Here is a 12,969-nt window from a genome sequence, read left to right on the forward strand (position 1 = left end):
TACAAATTTCCATCATAGTGAAATGTGTCTAGGGGTGAGAGTGAGACTGGTGAATATGTTGTGGATCTTTCCTGCCTGCTCAGGAGGGATGAGAGGTCACCAGCTGGGAGGACTCAGGACAGTTGGGATAAATGGGTCACATAGACAAGGTCCCTGGGAGGAGTGTACAGTTGGAACCCCCAAACATTAGGCCCCTTAGACTCTTAAGGTGCATCTACATGGCAATAAAACACCTACAACTGACTTGGGGCTGTGGGGCTATAAAATTGCAGTGTAGACATTTAATCTCAGGCTGAAGCCCAGGCTCTGGTACCCTCCAGCCCAAACCTGATGTCTACATTGCAGTTTTATAGCCTCGCAATCTGGTCCAGCCACAGGTGTTTCATTGCAGTGCAGACATATCCTTAGAAGCTGAAGTACCTGCAGCACTTGCCTGAGCATCTGGCATACTATCAGGACCTATCTGGAGACAAAAACGAATACTACAGTACTGCAGAGGCCCCATGAAATACTGTGCACCTATATTTGATTGGATTCCTCATTCTTTGGGCAGAATGAAGATGAGAGGTCAAAGGTGCATAAATGCAGTTTGTCATGTCTCTGCAATTTATCACATTTCTGGGGTGTGTATGAGAAGTATTTACACACACACACACACACACACACTCTACAATATATAATACATGCCCACTTATCATAAACAAAGAGCTCTATAAATATAAGCAAGTTATAGTAGATTTGTTTATTAACATTTTATTATTTGTCATAAAACTGTATTGGTTTTCTTAAAGTCATGAAATTAAAATAACTGATAGATCTCTAAATTGTAACTGTAAAAGGGGAATTGTCATCAAGCAGGTCTGTTTTCAGCAGTGTCCCAGCAGTGATTGGATGTTGGCCTGCACTATTTAACATATTTATCAATGATCTGGAAGAAAACATAAAATCATCACTGATAAAGTTTGCACGTGACACAAAAATTGGGGGAGTGGTAAATAGTGAAGAGGACAGGTCACTGATTCAAAGTGATCTTGATTGGTAAACTGAGCACAAGCAAACAATATGTGTTTTAATACATCTCAATGTAAATGTATACATCTGGGAACATTGAACAGAGGCCATACTTACAGGATGGGAGACTTTATCCTGGGAAGCAGTGACTTTCTGAAAAAGCTTTGGGGTTTGTGGTGGATAATCAGCTGAACATGAGGTCCCAGTGTGATACTGTGGCCAAAAATGCTAATGCGATCCTGGGATGCATAAACAGGAGAATCTTGGGTAGGAGTACAGAGATTATTTTATCTCTGTATTTGACACTGGTGTGACCCCTGCTGGAATACTGTGTCCAGTTCTGATGTCCACAATTCAAGAAGGGTTCTGAGAAGAGCTACGAGAATGATATTAAAGGATTAGAAAACATGCCTTATAGTGATAGACTGAAGGATCTCAATCTATTGAGTTTAACAAAGCGAAGATTAAGGGGTGACTTGATTACAGTCTATAAGTACATACATGGGGAATAAATATTTAATAATGGGCTCTTCAGTCTAGCAGAGACTATAACACGAACTAATGACTGGAAGCTGAAACTAGACAAATTCAGCTTGGAAATAAGGCAGACATTTTTAATGGTGAGAGTAGATAAGCACTGGAACACTAAGGGTATGTCTACACTATGAGAGTAGTTCGATTTTACTTAAATCGAATTTTTGGAATCGATATTGCAAATTCGAACGTGTGTGTCCACACTAAGGACAGTAGTTCGACTTTGTGAGTCCACACTAACGGGGAAAGCGTCGACATTGGAAGCGGTGCACTGTGGTCAGCTATCCCACAGTTCCCGCAGTCCCCGCTGCCCATTGGAATTCTGGGTGGAGCCGCCAATGCCTTCTGGGTAAAAAAATGTGTCGAGGGTGCTTTTGGGTAACTGTCGTCATCCGTCCATCACTCCCGCCCTCCCTCCCTGAAAGCGCCGGCGGGAAATCAGTTCGCGCACTTTTCTAGACAGTGACAGCGCGGACGCCACAGCACTGCGAGCATGGAGCCCGCTGCGACCATCGCTGCAGTTGTGGCCGTTCTCAACGCCTCACAGCTTATCATCCATCTTTCCCAGAGGCAGATGCAGATAAGTCAGGCGAGGAGGCTACGGCACCGCGGTGAGGGCCTGAAGTCTGAGAGTAGCACAGACCTGTCAGAAAGCACGGGACCCAGCGCCGAGGACATCACGGTGGCAATGGGTCATGTGGATGTTGTGGAACGGCGATTCTGGGCCCGGGAAACAAGCACTGACTGGTGGGACCGCATAGTGCTGCAGGTCTGGGATGAATTCCAGTGGCTGCGAAACTTTCGCATGCGGAAGGGAACTTTCCTTGAACTTTGTGAGTTGCTGTCCCCTACCCTGAAGCGCAATGACACCCGGATGCGAGCAGCCCTGACTGTCCAGAAGCGAGTGGCCATAGCCCTCTGGAAGCTTGCAACGCCAGACAGCTACCGGTCAGTCGCGAACCACTTTGGCGTGGGCAAATCTACCGTGGGGGTTGTTGTGATGCAAGTAGCCAAGGCAATCGTTGATGTACTGCTGTCAAAGGTAGTGACCCTGGGAAACGTGGAGGTGATCATAGATGGCTTCGCAGCGATGGGATTCCCAAACTGCGGTGGGGCCATAGATGGAACTCACATCCCTATCCTGGCACCGGACCACCAGGCCAGCCAGTACATTAACAGAAAGGGCTACTTTTCCATGGTGCTGCAAGCACTGGTGGACCACAGGGGACGTTTTACGAACATCTACGTCGGATGGCCGGGCAAGGCTCATGACGCTCGTGTTTTCAGGAACTCTGGTCTGTTTAGACGGCTGCAGGAAGGTACTTACTTCCTGGACCACAAAATAACTCTTGGGGATGTGGAGATGCCTATAGTCATCCTTGGGGACCCAGCCTACCCGCTAATGCCCTGGCTCATGAAGCCCTATACTGGCGCCCTGGACAGTGAAAAAGAACTCTTCAACTACCGTCTGAGCAAGTGCAGAATGGTGGTGGAGTGTGCTTTTGGCCGTCTCAAGGGGAGATGGAGAAGCTTACTGACTCGCTGTGATCTCAGCGAAACCAATATCCCCATTGTTATAGCAGCTTGCTGTGTGCTCCACAATCTCTGTGAGAGCAAAGGGGAGACCTTTATGGCTGGGTGGGAGGTTGAGGCAAATAGCCTGGCTTCTGATTACGCCCAGCCAGACAGCCGGGTGATTAGAAGAGCCCAGCGGGACGCGCTGTGCATCCGGGAGGCTTTGAAAGCTAGGTTCCTGAGTGAGCAGGGTAACCTGTGACTTTTAAGTTTGTGTACAGAGAAGCTGAACTAGGGTTACCATACGTCCGGATTTTCCCGGACATGTCCGGCTTTTTGGGCTTCAAATCCCCGTCCGGGGGGAAAGCCCAAAAAGCCGGACATGTCCGGGAAAATCGGGACATGCCGGGCCGGCCGTGCAGGTGCTCGGGGGCCGGGGGCTCGGGGGTCGGGCCGGGGGCTTGGGGGCCGGGACGGGCTGGGGGCTCCGGGGCCGGGCCAGCGGGGCCGGGCCGGGGGCTCGGGGGCTCCGGCGGGGCCGGGCCGGGGACTCGGGGGCCGGGCCGGGCCGGGGACTCAGGGGCTGGGCCGGCGGTGCCAGGCCGGGCTGGGGACTCGGGGGACGGGCCGGTGGTGCCGGGGGCCGGGCTGGGGACCGGCGGTGCGGTGCCGGGGGCCGGGGGTGCTCGGCCGGGGGCCCGGGGGCCGGGCCGGGCCGGGGACCGCAGTGCTGGGCGGGCCGGGGGTGGTCGGCCGGGGGCCGGGCCCGGGGCCGGCACCCCAGGGCCGAGGTCAGCCTGGGCCGCGCCTCCTCCCCCCACACTCCCCCTTACCTGCTTCAGGCTTCCCGCGACTCAAATGTTCGCGGGAAGCAGGGGAGGGGGCGGAGACTTTGGGGAGGGGGCGGAGTTGGGCGGGGCTGGGGGCGGGGCTGGGGGCGGGGCCGGGGCTCCGTGGAGTGTCCTCCTTTGGGAGGCACAAAATATGGTAACCCTAAGCTGAACCTGCCCCCGTTTCTTTACCCAGTTAATGTTGACTATCCTCTCCAGTTACATACCCCCTTCACTCCCTTCCAACACACGTTTAGAAATAAAATCACTTCTACTTTGTTAATGAACACCATTTTCTTTATTACTGTTTTCACGGGAATGTTTTAAACATGGGACGCAGACTGTGGTGGGGAGCGGGTGTAGTGTAGTGACGCAAATGACGCTTCTAAACTCCAGGATTGACAGGCTCCGCTGTGGTGGACTGGTTGTTTCAACGGAGCCTGTCACCCCTCCTGATTGGGACTGTGTGTATGGGGGGGCTATGTGACTTTGTGGCAGGGGGAGGACGGTTACAGATCCCCTGCTGCGTGGCTCTGTGATCCAGGATAAGGACCGCCGCATAAGATCTGTAACTGCCCTCCCCCCGCCACAAAGTCACAGAGCAACCCACCCCCCACCACAGAACATGAAAACCACCTCCCAGACTGACCAGGGTAACTAGTGACTGCACTGTGTATGTGCCCTGCTGCTGGACCTGCCCCCGCCTATGTACCCTGCTAAAGGTGACTGTCCTGTCCAATTACCAACCCCCTTCCCCCCCTCTTCCCCCCCTCCTCCAAAAGAACATGATGGAAACAGTAATTAACAGAAACGTATTTTTTATTAGCAACTACACATAAAACTGGGAGGTGAAACTTGGACGGGGGCTTGTGTGAGGCGGGAAGGAAAGAACTTGTCAAATTTTGGGGAATGAGAGCCTTCTACTACTAGAGCTGTCTGCAGGGGTGGAGTGAGAGTTTGCACGGACTCTGCCGCCCCTCCTTCTTTGCACTTTGGGTGAGGGGGGGTATGGGACTTGGTGGCGGGGGAGGGCGGTTACAGATAGACTGCAGCGGGGCTCTGTCCTCCTGCCTCCGTTCCTGCAGAACATCCACAAGGCGCCGGAGCGTGTCCGTTTGCTCCCTCATTAGTCCAAGCAGCGTTTGAGTCGCCTGCTGGTCTTCCTGCCGCCACCTCTCCTCCCGTTCCATGTGTGCTTGGTGCATTTGGGACAAGTTCTCCCGCCACTGGGTCTGCTGTGCTGCCTGGGCTCGGGAGCAGCCCATAAGTTCCGAGAACATGTCCTCCCGTGTCCTCTTCTTCCTACGCCTAATCTGCGCTAGCCTCTGGGAGTGTGATGCCAGGCTAGGTTGTGAGACAGTCGCAGATGTGGCTGTGGGAATGGGAAAAAGGGAGTGAATTCCTCAGAAAGATAAATGTAGTTGTGAACAAAGAACATAGTCTTTCTCTGTGAACAAGACCATGCACAGCACCTATCACATGCGCACTCAGGACAAGGTCGAATTCTCGGCCTTCGCATTCAGTGCCTGGGGTCTTGCACTGCAGATCTGAGAAGCGGGGCAGGACACTGGAATTTGTGTAGCAGGCAGACATGGTAAGCCGTAGACTTGTGGCAGCTTAAAACTTTAATAGTAGCACTGGCCTCCTTTCACATTGAAAGCAATGCCAGTCCCTGCTGCCAGCAATCCGGCAAGCAGGAACTCTGCCCCTGTCCCACCCCCTCGCGGCTGTCCCCGGGAAAGATCCCTGTATGCTGCCCCTCTCCTGCCTCCACCGCGTGGCTGCAAACCAGCGGTTACAGTTCTGTAAAGGAACGGGCAAGCAGTCCCAACACTAACATTCCCCTACCTAATTCAAAACAGGTCACCATGAGCGACATCACCCTGATGAGGATCTCAGACAGTGAGAAAGAAAGAATGCTTCGAGAAAGCCTCCAAAGACCAGGGCCATATGCCGCCCTGCTCTGCAGGGCAATGATCCCTGAGTAATTGATTGTCTCGTGGCGCGGAAACGTTTCATACTACGGAGGACCCAATAAGGCCGCTCTCCCCAGGAACCTGATGCAACGGCTTTCCAATTACCTCCAGGAGAGCTTCCTCGAGATGTCCCAGGAGGATTTCTGCTCTATCCCTGGACATATAGACCGCATTTTACTGTAGCTGCACTGGCAGGGACTAAACAGTAGAGCGGCTTGGGCAGAACAATCATGCTAAACCGGACATTGTTAGATTTTTTTTCAATAGTTGCACTGCCCAGGACTGAAACGTTAAGCGCTTAGGGCAAACTAATAATGAGAAACCCATTGTTGTTATTCTTAATATTCCTGTTCTGTTAAAAATAAATGTTTAGATGTTTAAAACACTTACTGGCTGATCCTTCCCCAGATTCTGTGTCCGGGTTAACGGCTGGGGACGGTTGGTAGGGGATCTCTGTAAGGGTGATGAAGAGATCCTGGCTGTCGGGGAAATCAGCGTTGTAAGCGCTGTCGACTGCCTCGTCCTCCTCATCTCCTTCCTCATCTTCCCCGTCCGCTAACATGTCCGAGGAACCGGCCGTGGACAATATCCCATCCTCAGAGTCCACGGTCAGTGGTGGGGTAGTGGTGGCGGCCGCACCTAGGATGGAATGCAGTGCCTCGTAGAAACGGGATGTCTGGGGATGGGATCCGGAGCGTCCGTTTGCCTCTTTGGTCTTCTGGTAGCCTTGTCTCAGCTCCTTGATTTTCACGCGGCACTGCGTTGCATCCCGGCTGTATCCTCTCTCTGACATGTCTTTAGAGATCTTCTCGTAAATCTTTGCATTCCGTCTTTTGGATCGCAGCTCGGAAAGCACGGACTCATCGCCCCACACAGCGATCAGATCCAAGACTTCCCGATCAGTCCATGCTGGGACCCTCTTTCTATTCTGAGATTGCACGACCATCACTGCTGGAGAGCTCTGCATCGTTGCCAGTGCTGCTGAGCTCGCCACGATGTCCAGACAGGAAATGAGATTCAAACTGCTCAGACAGGAAAAGGAATTCAAATTTTCCCGGGGCTTTTCCTGTGTGGCTGGTCAGAGCATCCGAGCTCGGACTGCTGTCCAGAGCGTCAACAGAGTGGTGCACTCTGGGATAGCTCCCGGAGCTATTAGCGTCGATTTCCATCCACACCTAGCCTAATTCGACATGGCCATGTCGAATTTAGCGCTACTCCCCTCGTCGGGGAGGAGTACAGAAGTTGAATTTAAGAGACCTCTATGTCGAACTAAATAGCTTTGCGGTGTGGACGGGTGCAGGGTTAATTCGATGTAACGGCGCTAACTTCGACATAAACGCCTAGTGTAGACCAGGCCTAACAATGGTCGTGGTGGATTCTCCATCGCTCACAATTTTAAAATCTAGATTGGATGTTTTTCTAAAAGATCTGCTGGAGGAATTATTTTGGGAAAGTGCTATGGCATGTGCTATACTGGAGGTCGGACTAGGTGATCACAGTGGTCCCTTCCGGTCTTAGAATCTATGAATGCATTTATAGCACCTTGGCAAGGTTTTATTTGAATGCATTACCAGAGCTTTGCTGGCTAAAGAATAGAGATAATTGATCTTGTCAGCTATAACATCCTCATTTGTACTACTCAGTTCTTTCCTCTGCTGCTTACTTATTGAGCTCAGTCCAATAAATCACAAAGAACTTGTGAACCTCCACTCCTGTCTCTTTGTTTAAGCTATTTGTAAATGTTTTTCCCTATCTGAAACATCTGTTAATGTGGCAACACTGTTTTTCCCAATGAGATGAATTAATATTTCCTTCTTTCATTATTATTAATTCTGACTTTTTTACATTAATTAGTAAACTAATATGAAAATAGCGTTTAAGGGATAAATGCTGATACTCTTGCTCATGTTGTGTAGCATCTTGCTTTGCAAGTAATCCCACTGACTTCAATGGTACCATCTCAGGAGTAAGTTGTGACAGTTTGGAAAGTCTCTCTGTACAGCTTATGAATTCTGGTTGATGTGATGAAGTTGTTATATAATTGCTATATCAGTGAATGCCTTCATATGAATGAGGAACCCACCAGATACTCACATGGGCTGAAGCACGTACCTACCAGATGAGGAACAGTGGAGAATCATTAACCTTAATGACTGTACGGCAAATGCTGATTGAGACATTGGAGGTTTGGTGGAGTTGGGAGAAACTACTTCTCCTACGTGTATGCAGGGAGTGGTCAGTGGAGGGTGAAAAAAGAAAGCATGTGTTTGTAGGGGAACATATAAACTCAAGAGACTCACTGAGACAGGAATAAGCAGCTTTGGGCAGGAGAGGGGAAGAGATTGGCAGGCTTTTGCAGGCTTTCCTGTTTAACTGCAAACCAGACAAGGTCAGAGAAAGCTAGCTGACCTAGAGCTCCATGTTTCTGAAGGGAAGTCATAAACTGGAGGGGCAGATCCTGGACAGCTCTGCCCAACCTCAGAGAACTTTTCAGAATGGTGAGGAATCAGAGGCAGAGAAATGTGTACAAGTGTGTTTATTTTGTCTAGATCTGTTTATCTCTTATGCTGTTAACGGAAGAGCAATGGTATTTTAAAATCAGGTGCCAAATCTGTGTGTGTGTTGGCTTACATTATCATGTACCTCTGAAGAGGTAAACTGTAAACCCAGAATGCCCGTGCAGCTGGAGTTCTGGGAGAGGGGGTGTTTAAGCCAAGAGGGATTCTGAGGGATCACCACGGGTCCCAGGGAGTAGGCAATGGGACTGCAGAGTCTCAACTCCCAAGAGGAGGTGCTAGACAGAGGATCTTCACCACAACAGTGTTCCTAGAGACTCCAAGGCACCAGCACTGCCTGGTTCTGGTCAGACTATGGAAGCTTAAGGGGGCCCAGTGTGGTGGGTTTCCTCATGGCATTCTGGTGAGTGTTCAACAGGCAGAGATCAACTAGATCTGTGACACTATGTATTTCCTTCTCTTTAGCTTCTCTTTCCTTCAGTCTTGTCTGTCTTCCCTCCTGTTTCCACTTTTCAACCTTGGTTTTGTTAAATGTCTGCTTTCCCTTTCCCCTCTCTCCACCATCCTTGTTCCCTTTCTTCGCTTACATTCTTTCATTATTTCTCATCTTTGTCTCTCTCTCTCACTATTTTATTTATTTCACCACGTTCCTGTCTCTTGCTTCCATTTCTCTAAATCCCTCTGCTCTCTCCACCAATTATTCACTCACTACTCCCTTCCCTACCCCACACTATCTATCACTAGCTGAATTAATCCTACACTCTTATGGCTCATTCCTGTCCTCCATACCACATGCTCCTGCATCAGGGCCGGATTATGACATTCTGAGGCCCTAAGCTATGTCAAGTGTAAGAGGCCCATGCCATAACATTTTTTATTATTATTTTCACAGAAAGGACATTGAGTATATAAACATGAACGCTTTATATTGGCATATATACAAAGACGAAGTTGTAAAAATAGAATAATAATCTAACTAAAACATGTCTTGCAATATGCCTGTTTGCATTATAAAATAGTTTCAAATTAACATATTTTCATCTATGATTTCTTAATTAGTAGATATGAAAACTTTATATCTACAGCAACACAAAAGCAGTTACAGTTACACAGACCAGTTTACTTAATGGAAGCAGTACAACCTGCAGTATTGTTACGCTATACAAAGTACACGGGATCTTTTATAGAGGAGAAGGCAAAAAACGCTGCATGTATTGAGAATACAGCAGTTACCATATGCTTTTTAGTCTAGGGTGACCAGATCACCCAAGTCAAATATCGGGACGTGGGGGGAGGGTGACGTGGCGGGGGGCGTGGCAAAACAAAAAACAACAAAAACACCCTTCCTCCACAAGCGCTGGAGGGAGGCCCGGGAGACGCAGGGGAAGCGCGGGGCCAGGGTGAGTGAGAGTCCGGCCTGGCCCCGAGCAGGCAGGACTCAGTTGGGTGGTAGGGAGAGGAGGGGGGCGGCCCACGGGGCCAGGCAGCGGCTGTTCTCCCTCCCTGGGCAGCGGGACTCGGGAGCAGCCGCTGCTGCAGCTCCCACTGCCGCGGGGGGAGGAAGTGGCCGATGGCCAAGCTCGGCGGCTGTGGCTCTGGCTCCCGGGCCCGAACCCCCCGAGCCGGGGCCTGCTGCGGGGACCCAGCAGTGCACACGCTGTGCCCAGCCCCTGGCCAGTCATGTCTGGGCTGCTGCCCAGCTGGTGCTATCCCACGGAGGCCCCGGAGAGGGGGCAGCAGGCCCCAGCCCCCCGGTCCCGCTCGGGACCCTATTTTTAGTCATACACATACATACACAGAGTCCTGCCAGTTGATGTTTATAGTTACCAGTCCAGACTGGATCAATCTAGTGGCCAGCCAGATTGGTCGCAGAGAGGAGCTGGGCTCTGTCGGTCGCGATCCGATGCTCCTGGAGTGTGGCAAGACGAACCCAAACCCCATGCAAAGCATCCTGTTCTTATAGTCTTTTTTTCTCTGTTGAAGTCTATGGATTTTGCTGGGTCAGTTTCTGACCAGTTACTTTTTAATTGGTGTAAACATTCCAGTACACCTCTGAGACGGTCATCCTGTCCTGGTTTAGATTTAATCAATTGTCCTTAGGTGTGCCAGCCTTCACCTCAGGGTCATCAATCTGCCCTTCCTTCATTATGGATGCGCATTGATGGTGTCAGTTAAGTCTCTTCATTCCTTCCTTGACCATTTGGCTATAACAATGGCCTTCACACCTTATCTTTTCCTGATGCATACATTCCTCATTCACACAAACAGTCTTTTACAAAAAGAAGAACAGGAGTACTTGTGGCACCTTAGAGACTAACAAATTTATTAGAGCATAAGCTTTCGTGGACTACAGCCCACTTCTTCGGATGTAGTCCACGAAAGCTTATGCTCTAATAAATTTGTTAGTCTCTAAGGTGCCACAAGTACTCCTGTTCTTCTTTTTGCGGATACAGACTAACACGGCTGCTACTCTGAAACCAGTCTTTTACAGTTAAAGGTATACAGCAGTTTTTATGTTGAGCAAGAAAAGGCATTGTAAATTAGGCCTTCCTAAATCTTATAATAAAAACAATTTACATTGGGGCCCAGGCCTTCAACGTTTCTCTAATCTCCTTAACATAGATACAATTCAAGATCCTGTCTCTTACTTTCTAAACTGTAAAACAAAGAAATGTATATTTAACTAGAGTGCCTAATTTGTAATACATATAGGAAACCATAGTAGACATTATAACTTATCCTAAAACAAAAGGGTGACCATAATCAGTCATAAAGATTGTTCTGGTCTGTCATTCCTTTCTGCTATTCAAAAAGGGTGGCTGGCAGGTTGAAATCAAATCATACATTAATTCTCAGAGTACAGTTATAAAATCCTGCTTCTACGGTATCTGTTTGCATATCACATTAATTTTAACACTGAAATTTAAAACATTTTCTTTCATGACTTTTGGAGAGCAAAGTCATTGATGATGCCCTCAAATGATAAGCTGCAGTTTGTCACTTTCGATGCACAGATTGCTTAGGGCAGATAGAAAATGCTGGAAGAAATGCTATGCAAACATCTCTCTTTGCATTCGTTTCTCTATCCTCTGATTCCCTCCACCACCCCAGACTACTAATTAATCTGAGTTATAGGCTTTAATAATCTATAAATCACATATGCACATAGTTAGAAATAACTTACTCACCAAGTACTCAGAATATTTTGATATATATGTATATCTTCCTTCACTTCTCTCAAAACCCTATAGTTATACTTTTGTCAGCACTCTCTGATATTTACTGTGAAGGTTCCCGAAACTGATGGAGGGAAGCCAACACAAATTTATCTTCCTCAAGATCACTCGACCCAAGTCCATAAGATGATGACCTGCAAACTCAATCATGTGAAGCATGGATAGCGCATGAAGCAAAAAGTGGCATGCACACTAAAATACACAATTGTACATATGTACAGATCAAAAGAAGAAAACACACTAATACTTAAGAAAATGAAGAAAAACAGGAGCGAAGGCACTATACGACTGAGTGTGCTGGACTGTAAACAAAAGATGGCGGCCTTCTGGCTATTACCAGCCAAGGGGGACGCTATACATGACGTCACTCCTAGGACGAGTCCCATATGAGTATGAGCTTGGCAGGATTGCTTCATGACACTGCCGTCTCCATCCTCACATTTTCCCCTATTTTATGGGCAGTGAGATTTATTTATTTATTTAAATAAGTTATGAAGGCACGGTCAGAATTTTACCAGTAGCAGCTGTCCAACAAAACATTGCCTTAGGAGACTGATAGCAGACTTGCTTGTAGAAATACTAATTTTACAAGTGCAATTATCTGTTTTTTTCTCAACCCTGGCCTCCCACCTGTCAATAATAAACAATTAGTGAAGGGTAAGGATAGAGTAAGGGTATTTTTGTAGCCAGATGTGTATATTTTTGTCATAGTTGAATTAAAATGTCTATATTTAGAGAGAATCTTCTTTTTCCCATTCTCCTTTATCAACCAATTTTGATAACATTTGAAATGGAGTCAATTTTTTCTTTTTTGGAGGCCTCCATATTGCAAGGCCCTAAACTGTATTTTAGTTAGTCCATGCCTTAATCCGGCCCTGTCCTGCATTCTCTCCCTCAGGCCAGAATTCAGCTAATAATTTAACAAGGTAGGGCTTCTTCACCGATAACCCACTGTTATGTCCATAGTCTCTTTTATGCAGTTTATTGTCCAGACTTAGGTCAAATCAATTAGCAGGGGTGGCTGTATGTATTTTGCCGCCCTAAGCACGGCAGTCAGGTGGCTTTTGGCGGCGCGCCTGTGGGAGGTCCAGCTGGTAATGCGGATTTGGCGGCATGCCTGCGGGAGGTCCGCCAGTCCCGCGGCTTCGGCGTACCCGCTGCCAAATTGCCGCAGGACCAGCGGACCTCCCGCAGGCATGCCGCCAAAGGCTCCCTGACTGCCGCCCCCACAGCGACTGGCAGGCCACTCCCCACGGCTTGCCGCCCCAGGCACGCGCTTGGTGCGCTGGTACCTGGAGCCACCCCTGTCAACTAGGGTGACCAGGCAGCAAATGTGAAAAATCGGGACAGG

The 12,969-nt window shown here is 48.8% G+C and overlaps 1 protein-coding gene across 1 annotated transcript; it reads right to left on the reverse strand.

The window, feature by feature from the left end:
- Positions 1-4,691: 4,691 nt before the first annotated feature.
- Positions 4,692-6,848, reverse strand: LOC135973650 (uncharacterized). The gene is made up of 2 exons (XM_065557840.1): positions 6,257-6,848; positions 4,692-5,262 (listed from the first exon to the last, which is right to left on the reverse strand). Exons 1-2 carry the CDS (start codon positions 6,831-6,833, stop codon positions 4,817-4,819), a joined length of 1,023 nt encoding a protein of 340 aa, XP_065413912.1. The 5' UTR covers positions 6,834-6,848; the 3' UTR covers positions 4,692-4,816.
- Positions 6,849-12,969: the final 6,121 nt, after the last annotated feature.

Source organism: Chrysemys picta, chromosome 9 (genome assembly GCF_011386835.1).
Source record: "Chrysemys picta bellii isolate R12L10 chromosome 9, ASM1138683v2, whole genome shotgun sequence".
Lineage (NCBI taxonomy): Eukaryota > Metazoa > Chordata > Testudines > Emydidae > Chrysemys > Chrysemys picta.

Coding starts and splice junctions, on each gene's coding strand:
- LOC135973650 (XM_065557840.1), bottom strand. CDS start 6,833: ATGCAGAGCTCTCCAGCAGTGATGGTCGTGCAATCTCAGAATAGAAAG. Junction 5,263..6,256: donor ATCTGGGGAAGGATCAGCCA/GTAAGTGTTTTA, acceptor CCATTCCCACAG/CCACATCTGCGACTGTCTCA.